A 17,519-nucleotide genomic window follows, 5' to 3' on the forward strand; every position below is an offset into this window, starting at 1 on the left:
ATCTCCAGGAGGCAGCGCTCCCAGCCTCTTCCTTCAGGTGACAGCGTTGGACCTAGCCCCATTATGTTGGGCTTGGGAATAGGCGCTCAGGAGCCTAGCGACTCCCTTGCTAAACTTGGGGAGAACAAGGGCTCAAATCTCGACCCGTCATTTTCTCCCTCGGTGATCTCGGGAAAAGTTGCTTTGCGCTTTCCTGCCTCAGTTTCCCCATCTGCACACACTCAGGAACAGACCCGAGGGCAGCCTGTAACCTGCAGACACCACTTCTCCATCACTAGCATAGGACGAGGGGAAGAGGCGCGGAGTGCGCTGGCGTCTTTCTAGTCCGATGTCACCCGGGAGGCTCGCGAGCAGGGAGGCGAGGAGCCAGCTGCGAAGAGGCAGGGCTGCCGGGGCGGGACCGGACGGGCTGGGCTCCGACCAGCGCCGACTCCGCGCCTGGGGGCCCGGGCTCGAGCCCAGGGCATCCTCCTCTCGCGTGCCGCGCCTCTGACGCCGTCAGAACAAAAGTGGACGCCTGCTCTGCGCCCCCCACGTCCCGCAGGCCGGGCCCAGCGCCGCAGCCCTCCGCCTCACGCACTGCCGCCGCGCCTTCGACCCTTCCACCCGAGCACGCTCGGCTCTTTCCGCCGCGGTCGGCGCAGGTGGAGGGGGCGGGGCGGGGGCCGTGCGTGGTGACGCCGCGGGGGGGTGACGTACAGGCGTGCCCCGCCCCCTCCCCCTCCCCGTTCAGGCTCTGGAAAGAGAAGAAAAAAAACTTTCTTTTTTTTTTAATTGAGGAATCAACAGCCGCCATCTTGTCGCGGACCCGACCGGGGCTTCGAGCGCGATCTACTCGGCCCCGCCGGTCCCGGGCCCCACAACCGCCCGCGCACCCCGCTCCGCCTGGCCGGCCCGCTCCGCCCGGCCCTCGGCTCCCGCCCCGGCGGCCCCGCTCGCCTCTCGGCTCGGCCTCCCGGAGCCCGGCGGCGGCGGCCGCGGCGGCGGCGGCACGGGGTGGGGGGGCCGCGGCGCGGCGGCGGCTCCGCTCGGCGCATTGTTTTTCCTCACGGCGGCGGCGGGCCGCAGGCGGGCGGCGGAGCCCGAAGTCCCCCGGTCGTCCGGCCGCGGGCGAATTCATTAAGTGGGGCGCGCGGGGAAGGGGGGGGCGGCGAGGCGGCGGCGGCGGCGGCGGCACCACCATGTTCCCGGGCGCCGCCTGAGCCGTGGGGCCGGGCGCCGTCGCTGCCAGCCGGGCCCGCGGAGGCGGCCGGGCCGCTGGGGTGCCCGGGCCGCGGAGTGTCGCGCTCGGGAGGCGGGCAGGGGATGAGGGGGCCGCGGCCGGCGGCGGCGGCGGCCGGGGGCGGGCGGTGAGCGCTGCGGGGCGCTGTTGCTGAGGCTGAGATTTGGCCGCCGCCTCCCCCACCCGGCCTGCGCCCTCCGCGGCCCGGCCCGCGCTCCTGCGCTCGCTCCTCGCTGGCTCGCCTGCTCGCAGCCGCCGGCCCGACCCCCGTCCGGGCCGCGTCGTGCCGCCCGCGCTCGGGGCTGTTTCCGCGAGCAGGTGAAGATGGCCGAGAACTTGCTGGACGGACCGCCCAACCCCAAACGAGCCAAACTCAGCTCCCCCGGCTTCTCCGCGAATGACAGCACAGGTGAGGCTAGGGCCGGGCGCGCTGTCAGCGTCCGTGGCGGGGAGGGAGCCGGGGGTCGCATTGGCGGGAGGTTCCGTCCCGGGCCCTGGGCTGCGCGTCCCGGCCGGGGAGGAAAAGTGAAGCGGGGGCGCGGCCGAGTGTCCGCACGCGTGGCCGGCCGGGATGACAGCGGAGGGGACCTTGGAGGTTTGGAGGGAGAGAATGCGACCGAGAGGTAATGAGGGCTTTCGAGACCGGACCCCCGACTTTAGACGCTGCAGTCGCGGACACAGCTGCCACCGGCTTATGAGTTGCGACTGAGAAGTTTCTTGGAATGTGTTGCTTTGGAAAATGCTTGGTGGTTATTTTGAAACTCTTGATTCTTTCTTTCATTTTTTTTTTTGTTTTTGATCACCTAGTAATTTTTTTTTTCAAAACCCCAAACTCCATTTGCAAGATGTCATCAAAGTTGCTGTGGTGTCTTTCATTTACATACGTAACCTTAAAAAGAAGCTAGCAAGCTTTTAAAGTCCAAAATGTACTCCAGTTTCCCTTTGAGTTTGGGCTGGTTTTACAGTAGAGATGTAAAATTTAAAAATTAAGGACTTTCAATTTTTCAGAAAAAAAAAGCAAGATACTACTAAATCTTCTCCTGCCCCACTAAATAGCTTCCCCGCAAACTTTCTTAGGTGATTATGATCATGTCATGTGCCCAGTTTTCTGTTCATTCAGTAATTCAGACTTCTTCTGGACAGCTCTATGGTGACATTACCAATGATTTGTATTTCCTCTTTTAAGCTCTCCTTCGCAATAAAAACTTGAGCGCTGCTCCGAACAATGCCGGCTCACCGCAGCTAGCGTTTCTCCAGTACGTTCTTGTAGTAGCGGCATCTGAAAATGAGTTTCTGATGAATGGGTCCAAATCAAATTACATTGCTGCCTGCAGATTGGCGCTAGACACAGCTGTTCAAGTTGTGGAAGTCTTTCTGTGACTTTATACAAGTGTATTAAAAAATATTTCTACTGTTGAAACAAAACTTAGATTTTGTGGCTTCAGTTTGAATAGTGTTCCTGGAATCCATTCATGAAAGGAGCCGTGTAATATTAGTTAATGTAGAAATGAGAGATGAGTGTTCTCCCTCCCCCATCGTTTTTCAGGAGAGTTTTGTTTACTTAAAATTTGTTCAGCAGTGGGAAGGAATAAATAATTCTCGGGGAGAGAAAAGTCACTAATGGGACTTTTCTTTTTAAATGACAAGTTGTTTGACGTTTATTTTTATAAAAATCTACTTATTGATGTGAGAAATATGGAAACAATGGTTTAAATGCTCTTCTGCAACATAGAGCACCCTTGCTTTAGTGATCTTGCTGTGTTTGAGCCAGAAGACTGTAATCATGTGAAGTATAATACCAGGCAAGTTTAGTCCTGGAGCTTCCGAAGCTTGTCCTCTGACACTGGTCACTTAAAGACTTTCCAGCTTTGCTCTTATTGAGTGAGCTTATTGTAGATTTTTTTCTTAAAAGTGGGGCAAATTAATAACAGGACAACAAAAAGATCTGTAGTATTACATACATCCAGCTGTTTACAAGATGGAACCCAAAAGATGGCTTTTTTGATATAGCTTCTGTTACTGGATGGTCAGATATTTACTAAATGTGCTGCTAATCAGAGCAGAGCTTATCAGAAAGGATTTTCTGAAATTAACCACTTTGTCCCCTTCCCTTTCCAATTTTTTACCCAGGAAAAGCACAAGAGCACATTAGCATCTCCAAATGTATGAAACACTTCTGACTTAAATGATCAAGAATAAGATGACATTCGTATTTAAGTTTAGTCTTTGGTGACATGAAATGCACCATCACTTTGTCTTGAAAGGGTGTATTAGGGTGCACTGCTGAGGAAGGGGTCATTATTGAACACAGTAAACAGGGGAAACCTTGTCAAGAATAACTTTTAGTCTAAGATTCAGTAACAAGATAGACAGATCTTAAGATGTCAAACAAATGGCTGAAGTATTTACATTAAATATTTTTAAAGGAATGATGGCTGGGATCGAGATAGAAATAGATCATTACTGAGAGAAATTTAATATTGTTTTAGTGAGGGATTCTATTTCAGGCCTCCAAGAGAAAATTGGACCAGGGTGGGCAATGTGTGTTCTCAGCACAAGTTCAAATTTGAGGGAGGTGATTGGAGGAGGAGAGGGAACCGAGAGCCCTAGACCCTGAGAAGCAGCAGCTGCTTGAACTGGTGTGATACGGGCCACATCACTGTCTTGTGAAGCCATCAAGTGCATTATAGTCGTTTCTAAGGATGGTAGTGGGTGGAGAAGAGAGTACCCTTGATGTTGAGGAGCCTCCCAAGCCTATAGAGTACTTGGAGTTCACCAAGGGGAGCGTCCATGTATGCATAAACCGCTCCACTAGGGGCCAGGCAGCATCTGAGTGATGAATGCCTTTGTCACTTAAGATGGGGAGAGCACAGAGAGGAAGAGGGAAGGTGCCTGGAGGAGGGTAGCAAGAGGGAGGAGAAACTGCTTCTCACCCTACTGTCTAGGCAGTTCTGCAGTGGCATAGAATCAGATGTCAGCAGAGGTTGGCACAGTACTGTTTTCTTGTTCTGTGTTGAATCGTTAAGTACTTTCGTACTTTGTAAGAAGGGGGAGGGACTTCTGTTACCAATATATAGTTAGTTGGTTGTGTGTTGCAAACTTTCTCTTAATATGTCCAAATTACTTACTCTAGTATCTTTTAACACTAGGGATTGATATTGGAACAGTGTAGGAGAAATAAATATTCAGGCAGGTAGTAGACCTTTTTTTTTTTTTAACATTTATGAAGCGTTTTTTGTTTGTTTGTGGTAAGACAGAGTATTGCTGATTACTTCAGTCTGTCTTGGAATGTGCTATGTAACCCAAGCTGTCTGTGAACTCCGGATCCTCCTGCCTCAGCCTTTCAAGTACTACTAGTATTATAGGCATACATTATCACACTTAGTGATTTGGCCAGTTTTATGGCAAAATTTGTGTGTAGCAAATAGGCCATTTAAGAGGTGTTAGGACCGGCAAAATGGCTCAGTGGGTAAAGAAAGGTACTTGCCATGTAAGCCCGGTGATCTGAGTTCAATCTCCAGAACCCCTATAAAGGTGGAAGGAGAGAACTGACTCCACAAAGTTCTCCTCTGACCTTTAAGTGTGCCATGGCACGGACCTCTCACCCCCATCTCCCTCTCTCTCTCAACACACACACACACACACACACACACACACACACACACTAAAATTTCATAAAAAGTTTTAAATTCGTCTTTTGAAAGTCGAACACGGGTATGGCCCTAAACCATTGTGATTATATTTTATAATGCTTATTATGCCTTTAAAAAAAACCCATTTTTTTCTCTCTCTCTTTTTTTTTTTTTTTTTTTTTTACTTTGAGAAAAACGTGATGTATCTAAAACTAACATCAGATTGCCTATATATCCTAGGCTGGCCTCAAACCTGTGATTCTCCTTCCTCAATCTCCTGAGTGTTGCTGGGATTACAGGCATGCTCTGTGATCACTAGCAAAAGGTAATTTTTCAAGAGGCATAGTCTCACTATGTTGTCTAGGCCAGCCCTCAACTCTTAGGCTACAGTGAACCTCCTGTCTCAGCCTTCTACTAAGGAGCTATGAGTCTGTTCAGGTATAGTAGAGAGGTGTATTTAAAGAAAGCTTGTGAATATGATCACCACCAACAGCTTTTCCTGCTAAATGGTGATCTTCATCGTGTGTAGCCTTGACGATTGGACAGTGCTTTTTTCCAAGCCCTCTTGGCAGCTTAGGAAGAGAAGATACATTTATTGCTGTTTTCTAGATGAGGACCCATAACCTAAGGGGGATCTAGATTTGGGTGAGATACCTCAGCATGTAAAGGCACGTGCCACCAAGCCTGAGAACTTGAGTTTGATCCCAGTTCTGTACATAGTGTAAGGAGAGAACTGACTCCTGCAAGTTGTCCTCTGACCTTCATACATGAGTCATGACATATACATGCCCTGTACACACACACACACACACACACACACACACACACACACACACATAAATAAATAAATAATGTAATAAAACAGTATTTTTAAAAAAGGATTGTTCTAGGAATTTATTTTATAAATTTGTACCTCTAAAGAATTTACTTGATGACTCGGGGACTGGAGAGATGGCTCAGTGGTTAAGAGAGCACTGACTGCTCTTTCAGAGGTCCCTGTTTCAATTCCAAGCACCCGCATGGCAGCTTACAACTGCCTGTAACTCCAGTTCCAGGGGATCTGGACTTTTCAGACACTGCACACACATGCTGCGCAGGCATACATGCAGGCAAAACATCTACCCACGTAAAATTTAAAAGAGAGAATTTACTTTGACTCATGGACAGTGATATTTGCCAGGTTTCAGTGGCACACACCTGTAATTCCAGCACTCTGGAGGCTATAGCAGAAGGGGGCTAGCCTAGACAACATTATGAGTTCTGGACAAGCTTGTGCTACAAAGCAGGTCTCAGTCTCTCTGTTTATCTCTGTCTCTCTGTTTCTCTTTCATTTTTTCTCTCTTCCTCCTCCTTTTCTACCCCCCCCCCCCAACACACACAAGCAGTCCTTTTCAGAAAATTTATAATGTTTGGTGGTTGGGGGTAGGGTATATAACATGGAGTATGCTGGGCCTCCTTTTCCTCTGATTCTGGTGTTATATTCCATCTAAACTGGATAGGCTCACATTCTTGTTTACTTAAGGGCGTAATTGAGAAATAAGTTATTTTACCTTATTATTGTCTAAACTAAATGGGAGGTAAAAAGTTTTCGTAAGACTTTTTGACTGTATCTTGCCATGAAAGTAGGGACCTTTTAGGAATGGGAAGGGGGGGCTGCACTGGTAGCTCTTCAGAAAAGATGTGTAAATGTGAAGCACATCAGTGGTGCCATAGCGGTAAAAGGTTGGGGTTCTGGAATTGTGGTTAGTTTTTGTTTTCTTGAGACAGGATTTCATGACCGGCCATGAGTTCCTGATGCTCTTGCTGCCACCTCCTGAGTTGCTGGGATTACAGATATGCTCTGCTATACCCTACTTGATTCGGTAACTCTTAAACATAGTTGAAAATGGCTTATAAAGGAATTGAGGCTTATTTCTGCTGTTGGAAATTGATGCTAGGTTGTAAGCCAGTAATTTTACTTCTGCCATTGTGGTTGGCTCTCACAGTACCCCATTTTACTTAGGGCTCTGCAAAAATAAATAAATAAATAAATAAATAAATAAATAAATAAATAAAATAAATAAAATCTTTTTTTTTTAAATTAGTGTTTTTACTTCATGTTTGTAAACAAAAGTTTAAAAGGGGGTGGCTAACTGCCTTTGTTAAGATGAAGTTTTCCTATTGTGGTTTGTAAAGATTAGGAAAGTCCCCCCCAAAATAAATAAATAAATAAATAAATAAATAAATAAATAAATAAATAAATAAAAGCCGGGCGGTGGTGGCGCACGCCTTTAATCCCAGCACTCGGGAGGCAGAGCCAGGCGGATCTCTGTGAGTTCGAGGCCAGCCTGGGCTACCAGGTGAGTTCCAGGAAAAGGCGCAAAGCTACACAGAGAAACCCTGTCTCGAAAAACCAAAAAAAAAAAAAAAAAAAAAAAAGATTAGGAAAGCTTGCTAGTTTAGTTATTGGGGTTCCATTAGTGAGGGTCTCAACTCTTTATCTTATTCAGATCAGCACTGGGTGTGTATTTCAAGAGATTACATGGTGTCTCAGTCATCTGTGACTCTAGTTCCAGGAGATCTGTCTTTCTTCTGGCCTTTGTGGGCACTAGGTACACAGATGGTATACATATAAGCATGTAGGCAAACGCTAAGAATACATAAAATAATAATTTTTTAAGACCAGGTGGTGGTGGTGAGTGCTTTTAATCCCAGCACTTGGAAGGCAGAGACAGGCAGATCTCTTGAGTTCGAGGCCAGCCTGGTCTACAGAGTGAGCTCCAGGACAGGTTCCAAAGCTATACAGAAAAACCCTGTCTCGAAAAACAAAAAAACATTTTTTTTCAAAGGTTTTGTGCTCCAGTGAGGTTAGTTCTAGCCAAGGAATTTTGGTGTCAGTCTCTCAGAGCTTGTGCTGGTGGGCTCTATGGATCTTGAAAGGTTAGGGCTGAACTTTGCACCATTCCCACAGCTCATTAGCACCAGGACCCCCACCACCACACCTTATACAATGCATAGATCAGTGAACAACTTCTGTAAAGGGCCAGAGAGGACATATTTCTGGCTCTGTGGGGCATCTGGTCTCTTGTTTTAACTATTCAACTTGGTCATTATGGCAAAAACTCAGCCATAGACATTATGTGGACATAGCTATCTCCTCTTAAATTTTAATGTAAAAATTAGCATCCAAAGAATTTTCCCTCGAGCCACAGCTTGATGATTTGAGTGGCATGGGACTCATGGGACTCAAGCACCCGTTTGGGAATACTGGCCTGCTGTGGCTGTTCCCAGCTGGGCACAACAGTGGCCCAAGTTTTCTGAAACTATTGTACCTGGCCTGGACAGTGACCATTACTTAGGGTAAGATCAGCACTTCACAGTAGGAGGTGCTTGCTTACGGGTTTGTTTGTTCATTTTCTGTAATAGTTTTATATACTATATTTTAAATCAGATAAGTTTAACAGAAAGCCAGGTAACTTCATAAGGTGGCTTTGTTCTTTTGCTGGCCATTTTGCTTCTTGCTGACTCTAGTGGCCCACAGCATTCTTTTCCCTGCTACTTTGTCACCTCAGGTCTTCAACATCCTTCCTTTTCTGTGACACTAGATGTTAAGCAGCTCTGTTAGACTCCCACAATTGCCCCACTGGCACTGGGCACAGCGGATAGAGGCTTACTTGCACAGTAGGCCTGTAGGAGATGTTTGAGGCAGTATTTATTTTTTTGTCTTTGAAAATGCTCTTAGTTTTCTCCTAAGACTTTGCTTTTTACACTGCTTGCCACCACTCTTTGGGTCTGTCTGTCCATCCGTCTGTGTGTCATTGTGTGTGTACCATCCCCTGCCCCCCTTTGTTTTTTGAGACAGGGTTTCTCTGTGTAGTCCTGGTTGTCCTAAACTCTGGAACTCTGTCCTGGAAGCTCTGTAGACCAGACTAGCCTTGAGCTCACAGAGATCCACCTGCCTCTGCTTCCCAAGTGCTGAGATCAAAGATGTGCACCACTGCCACCTAGGTTTATTCCCCCCTTTTTTTTTCTTTTTTTTTCGAGACAGGTTTCTCTATTGTTTTGGTGCCTGTCCTGGATTTCACTCTGTAGACCAGGCTGGCCTCGAACTCACAGATCCACCTGGCTCTGCCTCCCGAGTGCTGGGATTAAAGACGTGCACCGCCACCACTGCCTGGCTATTCCCTTTTCTTAATTCTGATGTTTTCACTGTTGATAACCTGGCTAGTGAGCTCTGGCCAGGTTTCAACTCTCTAACCTCAGTTTTTTTCATCTGTAAAATGGGATGATTGTTATATTATTACAGTATTATCTGAGGTGATGCCTGGAAAGTACCTGGCCTGGAGGAAATGCTCAGTGAACAAGAGCTGGCAGTGTAGCTACCAGGGCATGTGGTTGTGGTTTGTCAAACTCTGAGGACTTCCTGGGAATGCTAATCTGATGAGACCCTGTTAATTGCTGGAAACAGCAGTAGCTATGCACGTTACCACAGAAACCCATGTATAGATGAGTCTATGGTATACCCTTACTGGATATAAAACAAGGAATTCTGTAATCAGTACTATTGATTTTTGTCTCCATTTTTACGTTTTAAATATAAGATTTATTAATTTATTTTATGTGTCTTGCCTGCATTTGTTTATCCATGTTTGTGTAGTGCCCTCAGAGGCCACAAGGGGGCATCAAATCCACTAAAATTGGAGTTACAGGTGATTGTCAGCTGCCTCGTGGGTGCTGGGAATCGAACCTCCAGGTCCTTTGGGAGAACAGCCAGCTCTCTTAACTACTAAGTCTCCAATCCCTTCACTTAATTTTTTAAAACTAGAAACATGATAGCTATGAAAAATTTAAATTATAAAAATTTATGCATTCTGTAAACTCTTGATAATTTCTAAACATATTTCATGGACTTAAGTCTTAATTATGTGATTCTGTTCCTTACTACTGTGTGTCTTAAAATCCAGTCTGAATTTTCATTAACACTGTACAGAGATTTGGGTTGATATTTTTCAGTGGCTTAGAACTGTTCACACAACTGAAACACAACTAAGAAAAAAGAATACAAAATACAGTTAAGTGTGAAAATGACCCAAGGAGCGACCCAAAGAGGATATAGTTATTCCCTCCTGTTCTGGACGTTGCCGTATGTAGAATCCCAGGGAGCTGAGGTGGGGCCAGTGGTCTTCCCAACTCTGTTACCTCCCTGGCCTTTCCTGCTGTACCATAGTGCTAATCAGTCAGTCGGGGAAGCCCAGCTGTTTTCTCAGTTCAGGGCTGGAAATAGGACCCTTGCTGTGACAGTCTTTTCTTCCTGGGTGTCATAGTACACACATCTCTTGTATAACTCCTCTTTTGGTTGTTCCCAGATGTCTCTCAGAAACCCTCATACCCCTGGGCATGCCCTCTGCCCTCAGATGTGATCTGATGTTAGTACACATACTCTCACTGGTCACTCATTTCTGTTTTTGATTTTGTTTTGAGACTGGCTGTCCTAGAATTCCTATTAAAACTTACTGTTAAGAAATACTTGAGTATTATCTCTAGTGACATTTCCCCCTGTGTTTTGTTTCTATTAATCAAAAAGAATATTTAGTTGAAGCATTGCTAAGAGTAGTAAAACTTAGCAGTGAAAATCTTACTTCTTCCCTATCTTAAGTGTCCCATGTGCTGCTCTTTGGGAATTTTTTAATTTGCCAATTTTTACCTCTGCCTTATTGTGTATAACAGGTATTTTTTAGAGCTGCACTTGAATTCAGTCTTTAGTATAGAGAATGATCTGCTTAATTGTATAGGGTTATACAATTCTCTTGTAATATAAATTATTTTTATAATAGAAAAGCTTCCCCTCTTCCCAAATAGTTTTGCATTTTTCTTGAGAGAACATTACCACCTATCCATGTTTACTTATTTGATTACTTTGTGTGTGAGGGTGCGTGTGTGCATGGCACTTGTGTGGAAGTCAGAGGAGACCGTGGAGTTTTTTTTCTTCCTCTGCTACATGGTCCCATGGGTTGAACTTGAGCTTGGCTGCAGGTGCCTTCACTTGCTGTATCATTTACCAGCTTCCTCTTGCATGTTTTAACTTTATAGTTAGCACAGCCAATGAAATAGCAGAAAATTTAATTGTTCTTTATGATAACCAATGGAAAAGGCAGGGGTAACATTTAAATAGAGTAGATTTTAGTATTTGATTATGAATTGAATGATGACACTCAGGAGCTATAGAAATCTGTCAATAAGTAGGGTTTGCTTTGATAGTTATAGACTATGAAAGCTTGACCCAATTCTTTTGGATTAAAATATTTTGAGTATTTGTCACCTGATTAAAGTAGAACCTTCTAAGCATGACTCAGAGTTGAAGGAAATGTCAGAGCTTTTTATACTGGGAGCCAGCCGTGTGTGCACAGGAGGGAGCCCTGGCTTTGTCTCAGAGTGGACATGGAAGTTTAGCTCCCAGCTCAGCAGCTCTGTTACTGGGGCCAGAGGCTTCACAAGTTGGAGTCTTGGGGACAGAGGGAGGGGATCAGAGATCTCTAAAAGAAATTTCCCCTTAGAATATTCTACTTTTGTTCAGTTTGATTAGCTTTGTGTATATTAGGCTATTATGGAGCTTCGCATATAGCCAGTTGAGGCAGCTACTATTGTTTAATTAATTGAGAAACTAGCAGACGTTACTTATGCCTGGGGCCAGTGAGGATTGGGGTGACTGATAACGTGGATGAGGCCCAGACCCGGACCTGCACCCATGGAAGCTTCTCATTAGGACAGTGTGGGAAGTTGCTGTCTTTTCCTGTTCATTTCCAGTACCATGGTCTGGTGCAGTTTCAGCTCCAGTTGTAGGACGAATGAATTGAGAGCTAAGATTCAGAAAGCTTGCTAAACAGGCAGTCGTGTTTGTAGTTCAACTGTTCTTCGGGAACAGTTGGAAAATTGAACTCTAAGCGGAGCTGGTTTCTGGTTATATAGTTTCAGAGCAAAGGCTTGATATGAGTTAGGAATTATAGAGAAAAAGGAAAGGTGAGTGCAGAGAAACTGGACAAGTCGTCTTCCTTTATAGAAAGCAGTATCTGCAGAGGGAGTGGCCTTGTCAGGTGGACTTTTTGAGAGGAGTGCCAGTGAGACCTCATTCCTCTTTACTTCACACATGGATCTTGAGGGAGCAGATCTAGCTCTGGAATAGAATGGGGTTTCTTCTTCCTGCAACTCTGTGATGGGAAGTTCTTTATTGGAGGTTATGATTTTTTCCATTCTCTGATACTTTAGCTATGGTTATTTATGGTTTTTTACTAGTAAAAATTGTCTCATGGTGGACAAAGTATTTTCCTCTTAATTTGTGGGTGTCATTACAAATTGAGTCTTGTAACCTAGTAAACAACTAATACTGAAAATAAACCAAGGGTATAAACTATGGATAGGGTCTTGTACTCTGGGGATTGGATGTTGTTTGTAGAGCATGACCTGACCACAGTTGACCTTTTCATGAAGCCTCTTCGGGGACCATTCAGATAAGAGGAAGAGAAGCCAATGTTGTAGTTCTTGTGATGGCCTTCTCTGTCTGAAGTATGAGGAAAAGGATTCCTTCTCAACAGCTGGAGCGGTTTAGACATTGCCCTTTTTGAGACGATGTTGGTGATCTGGAGGTCAGTGCTGTTCAGTTGGAGTTAATAGTCTACACGTTCCATCAAGTACTTGAAATATGACAAATCTGATGCAAGAACTATTCAGTTTTATTCAGTTACTTGTTTTTGTTTGTTTGAGACAGGGTCTTGTCTCAAACTCACTGTATAGCTGATGTTTATCTTGAACTTCTGATTCTTCTGCCTCCATCTATCAAGTGCTGCGATTACAGGCATAGGCCACCATGCTTGGCTAAATTTTAAATTTTTGCAAAAATTAAGTAGATGACCTATAATTAGTGGTCATTATTTTGAACAGTGCAGCTCTAAGTTCATTTGCTTCTCAAATTTGTCTAGAGTTTTCTTTACAACATTTAAGGAAAAGTCCTTTTAAAGATGGAAGATACTTAGAGAAATACTCATGGCTTAGGTTACTTTTCCAGGGTTATTCACTAGGGAAACAGTTGTCAGGCCCTGGTGATTGAGAGTGACAAGATAGGCCCAGACTGCCTTGATGGATGGACTTGGGCTGGAAAAGACAGATCTTGGACAGTCTGCTGTTACAACACTCAGAGGGAGACTGAGCTTGTGGAACACCAGATGGGGCAGAACTTGCTCTGTAGGGTCTTAGGTGGCTTCTAGGGGATGGTGATATGTGTTGAGACCTAAGGATGAAGAGATGGCAACTGGTTCCTTTATGGGCATGGGGAACAGCGTAAGTATCAAGTGTGAAGGTCTGGAGATGGAAACTCTTGATCATCTTAATAGTTTGTAAAAATCAATTTTGTTTTTGAATTGTTTGCTGGGCCACCCTAATTTAGGAGCCTCCTGTGGATTCTGAGATGATGGACACAGGTGGTGTGGGTTTGCTCTCAGGGAGTTGGTCAGGCCTGGCCTCCTGTCTCAGCTCCACCACTTACTTCATTCTTTTAGCCAACAAACGTTTCAGTTTTTATTTGTGAGGGGTGAAGAGGTACACTTGGTCTGGTCATGGTGATAACTTTGGTGCAAATGCTGCTCTTACCTGGTGAAACTGAATTAGTGGTAATGGATAAGCAGTTTGCCAATTCCCAGCAGTGTCTTTCTCATCTCTCCAGCACCGCCCCCTCCAGGTTTATTTCATTTTTATTTATATGTGTATACCTGTCTTGTCCCTCTAGATTATCAGGGCCTACATCACAGTCTGACAAACTGTTTCCTCAGTGAATAACTCTAGAAAAGTAACCTAAGCCTTGAGCGTAAAGAACACTTTAGATCAGCTTCTGACTGAAAAAGCTGAAGCTGGATGCTTCAGGTGGGGTGGTGAGTAGAACTTCTCAGAGAAAAGACATAGGAGGTCCCTGCAAGGTGAGTGGGGGAGACTGCTTGGGCATCTAGAAACCAGGTAAGGTCACTTAAGAGCCTTTAATATCAGACCAGGGACTTCTGGTGTTCCTTTTAGGGTTTAAAGAATAATACAGTTTTGAAAAACTGACCACGTCCAGAGTAATTAAGGGAAGAAGTATTGCAGTTTGTTTTCTGCAAGTCTACATTTTTTCCATCAAAGCTGTATCTATCTGTGGAGTCGGCTTCTTTTATCTTAGCCCCACTTGGGGGAGGAAAAGTACCCCCATGAAAGCAGTGTAAGAATTGGAACTAGCCGGTTGTGGTGGCGCGCACCGGTAGGATTTGCTGAAGGAGGCAGAGGCAGGAGGATCATGAGTTCGAGGCAAGAATTGGAACTAGAGGTCTTTAAAAAAATTCACGTGCTAGGTCTTGAGTATGCATCTACACATACACACATATCAGATACAACATGGCACATACTTGTGCACTAATACTAAATAAATTAATTTGAAAAATTGAATGGAATGGGTAGTATGTTCTATGTTTGAAAAGAATACTTGATGGAAGCCCTTCCTCTGTTTCTGGAATCACCTGTCTTTCCCACAGCCAGCTAGCTTTGGCTGTTTCTTCTCTCTCATTTTAGAGCTGTACTGTGCATCCCTAAGCAAATGTGGGTTCTTTACACACTACCCAAAGTGGCTCCCTTGTATATGCTGACTTATTGTAAGTGCATTTTGGACTGATGGATATCTTAGAATAATAGGAAGTATTAATATTATATGAGTAGGGCTCATTCTGTCTTCTTTTTTAAAAGATTTATTTTATTTTTTAAAATAATAAGTGTGTAGGCGGGTATGTGCATGTGAGTGCCACTGCCCAAAGGCCACAGGCTATGGATCCCATTGGAGCTGTAGTTAGAGGTTGCTGTTAGCTGTTAGCTGCCTAACTTGGGTGCTGGGAACCTCACTTGCTGCTTGAGCCATCTCTCCAGCTCTCTTTCCCTTTTTAAGGTTTACTTTATTTTTATTTGTATGTGTGTGCACATGTCTTGTGTGTGTGTATGGGTGTCTGAGAAGGCCAGAAGAGGGTGTTGAATTCTCTGGAGCTGGAGTTATAGGTGGTTGTGAGCTACCTGACATTGGTGAACTTGAGTTCTCTGCTGAACTATCTCCTCAGCCCCCTAAATTCTGTCCTTAGTTTAATCGTGAAATTTTGGTTAGATAAATACGATAATTTTAGTGTTTACACTGTTAAATAGGAAGAACTGAAGTTTTAAGAAATTTTATATCATCTCAGATATTAGGCATGTTACTGGTATTAAAATGCATGCCATGTAACCAGGTCATACTCACATTGTTTATGGTTTTTGGTTCCTAGAAAAGTTTTGAAAACCTTTGGCTTTTGTTACCCACTTCATTAGGTGATGGATTAACTGTAGCTTAATAGCCACCTACACTAAACAGAGTGAAAACCAATTTCTTACTTGGTTATCCTGAGACTACGTATGTTAACCTTGGGTCTTTTAATTAAATTAATTCATTTTGAGATCATGAAACATTGAAAATGACCCAGAAGTCTGGTAGGAAAGGGGTTAAATGAACGGGGCCTCTGTGGAGTATAGTTGAGTCCCAATCCTTCCAGATGATCTGGAGAGGACTGGTCACTGCAAGAGGGGTCGGCAGTGCAGAAGGCAGGAGTGTTGAAAGTCATGAAGTCAAAAGTCGGGATGGAGAACAAAGAGGGAAATTAAGAATCTTTTTAGGGATAAAAGATATAAATGTGTATAGTTTAAGCAGTCTCTAGAAATTGTTTTCAGGAAATTGAACTAGGGAATTTTGAGGCCTTTTCTCTTTCATTTTATATTCTCCTAAGTGCTTTTTAAAATCAGCCCAAACCAGAGTTTGCAGTGTACGTTAGTGGTAGAGCACTGGCCAAGCGTGTGCAGGGTTCTGGGATTGGTCCTCAGCATTGCAAACACTAACAGAACTGCTGCTGCTGCTTTTGCTGCTGCTGCTGCTTCTGCTTCTGCTTCTCCTCCTCCTCCTCCTCCTCCTCCTCCTCCTCCTCCTCCTCCTCCTCCTCCTCCTCCCCTTCTTCCTCTTCTTCCTCCTCCTCCTCCTCTTTAATGAAAAGCTAGTTAAAAACATAAGTCAAAATCAAAACATCTTATTTGCTAGTTGATTGATTGGTTCATTGGTTTTATTCCAGTGGATTGAACCCAGGGCCATGTGTTTACCAGGTACTCTACCACTGAACTATATCTGTATTTCAAAACACTCACTTCCTTAAAAAAAAAATCTCCACATGGATCAGTGAGATGGCTCAGTAGGTAGCAGTTCGTGCTGCTGAGCCTGACAACCTAGGTGTAACTCTTAGGATCTGCAGGGAAGAAGAAGGAGAGAAGCAACTGCTGTAAATTGTCCTCAAACTGCCATACATGGCCAGCCAGTGATGGCGCACACCTTTAGTCCCAGCACTTGGGAGGCAGAGGCAGGCGGATCTCGGTGAGTTCCAGGCTGGCCTGGTCTACAGAGTGAGTTCCAGAACAGCCAGGACTGTTTCACAGACAGACCCTGTCTTGAAGAAGAAGAAGAAGAAGAAGGGGGGGGGACCCCTACACATACACGTGTGTGTGTGTGTGTGTGTGTGTGTGTGTGTGTGTGTGTGTGTGTGTGTAGATGGGTCTGTGGATATGCACATGCCAATTTTCTAGTGGCAGTCAAAGAACAACCTGTAGGACTCAGTCCTGTAGGAGTCAGCTAACGCACATGGCTCAATACTCAGGTGCTTCAGCTGATGCTTCTCCATCTTTTTGTGCCTCTTTAATTTTTTGTTCTTTTGTGGGATGGGGCTTTTCTCAGACACAAACTGGTTTGGAATTTACAGCAGTCCTCCTGTCTCAGCCTCCTGGGTGCTGGGATTACAGTTTAAGACACCATACCCAATAATAGTTTTCATGTATTTACTCATTTATTATTGCTGTTATTGAGGGGTGTTGGGAATTGAATCCAAGACCTTTCATATACTAGGCAAAGGCTCTATACCACAGAGACATTCCCTGTGTTTAATGGAGTATTTTTGTACTTAATGCTTTGAGTTCCTGTTTTGGACACTCAGTAGCCCACATACGTTTCTGTATCATGACATCTATTTCCAGAATATGCTCTTTGTCCTTTTCTCCTGACTTGATGTTGCTACCTGCCTGTTCTGTCACCCCTCAGCTATTGGCTCACTTGGCCCACTGGTGGCTGCAGAGTCTGAGATGGCCTGGGTCTCAGTACTTGCTTCTTGGTCCAGTTCTGGCCAACACCCATATTCTTCTTCTTCAGGATAGTTCTTGACAGGATAATCCTTTCCCCCAGCAGCTGGTTGAGTTGTAGCACAGGCAGGCAGCTGGTCACAGTATTTCCCTGAGATTTGAGTCCCTTTCAGCCAGGCTGGCAGAAAACAGTGAACTCCTTCTTCCTATCCCTGCCCCCAGACAATCATTGTAACTAGTAGGGGCTTCTCGGTTCCGTACTAGGTCTGGTGGCCTGCTCCTGTGACAGCTGTCTCTATGCCCTCCTATCTTTGTGAAGGTTTTTCTCTGTTTTGCAGGGCGGAGGGAGATAGTGAGTACACGACGATGAAACAAACTTAAGCTGTGTTAGTAGTCTGGGGATGCCATTTCCCTGTGACTATCAAGTGTACAGAATTTACATTGGATGACTGTGCCTCTAGGACTCTGGCTTAGGGCATGACAAA

General features: G+C 44.9%; 1 protein-coding gene across 2 annotated transcripts in view; it reads left to right on the forward strand.

Annotated features, from left to right (window-relative positions):
* The first annotated feature begins 1,450 nt into the window (after window positions 1–1,450).
* Window positions 1,451–17,519, forward strand: part of Crebbp (CREB binding protein) — a 138,868-nt gene continuing 122,799 nt past the window's right edge. For both annotated transcript variants that reach the window (XM_059270101.1, XM_059270102.1), the window contains exon 1: window positions 1,451–1,631. In XM_059270101.1, coding sequence (XP_059126084.1) covers window positions 1,547–1,631 — 85 coding nt within the window. In that variant the 5' untranslated portion in view covers window positions 1,451–1,546. The remainder of the gene's footprint in view (window positions 1,632–17,519) is intronic.

This window comes from Peromyscus eremicus, chromosome 8a (genome assembly GCF_949786415.1).
Source record: "Peromyscus eremicus chromosome 8a, PerEre_H2_v1, whole genome shotgun sequence".
NCBI lineage: Eukaryota > Metazoa > Chordata > Mammalia > Rodentia > Cricetidae > Peromyscus > Peromyscus eremicus.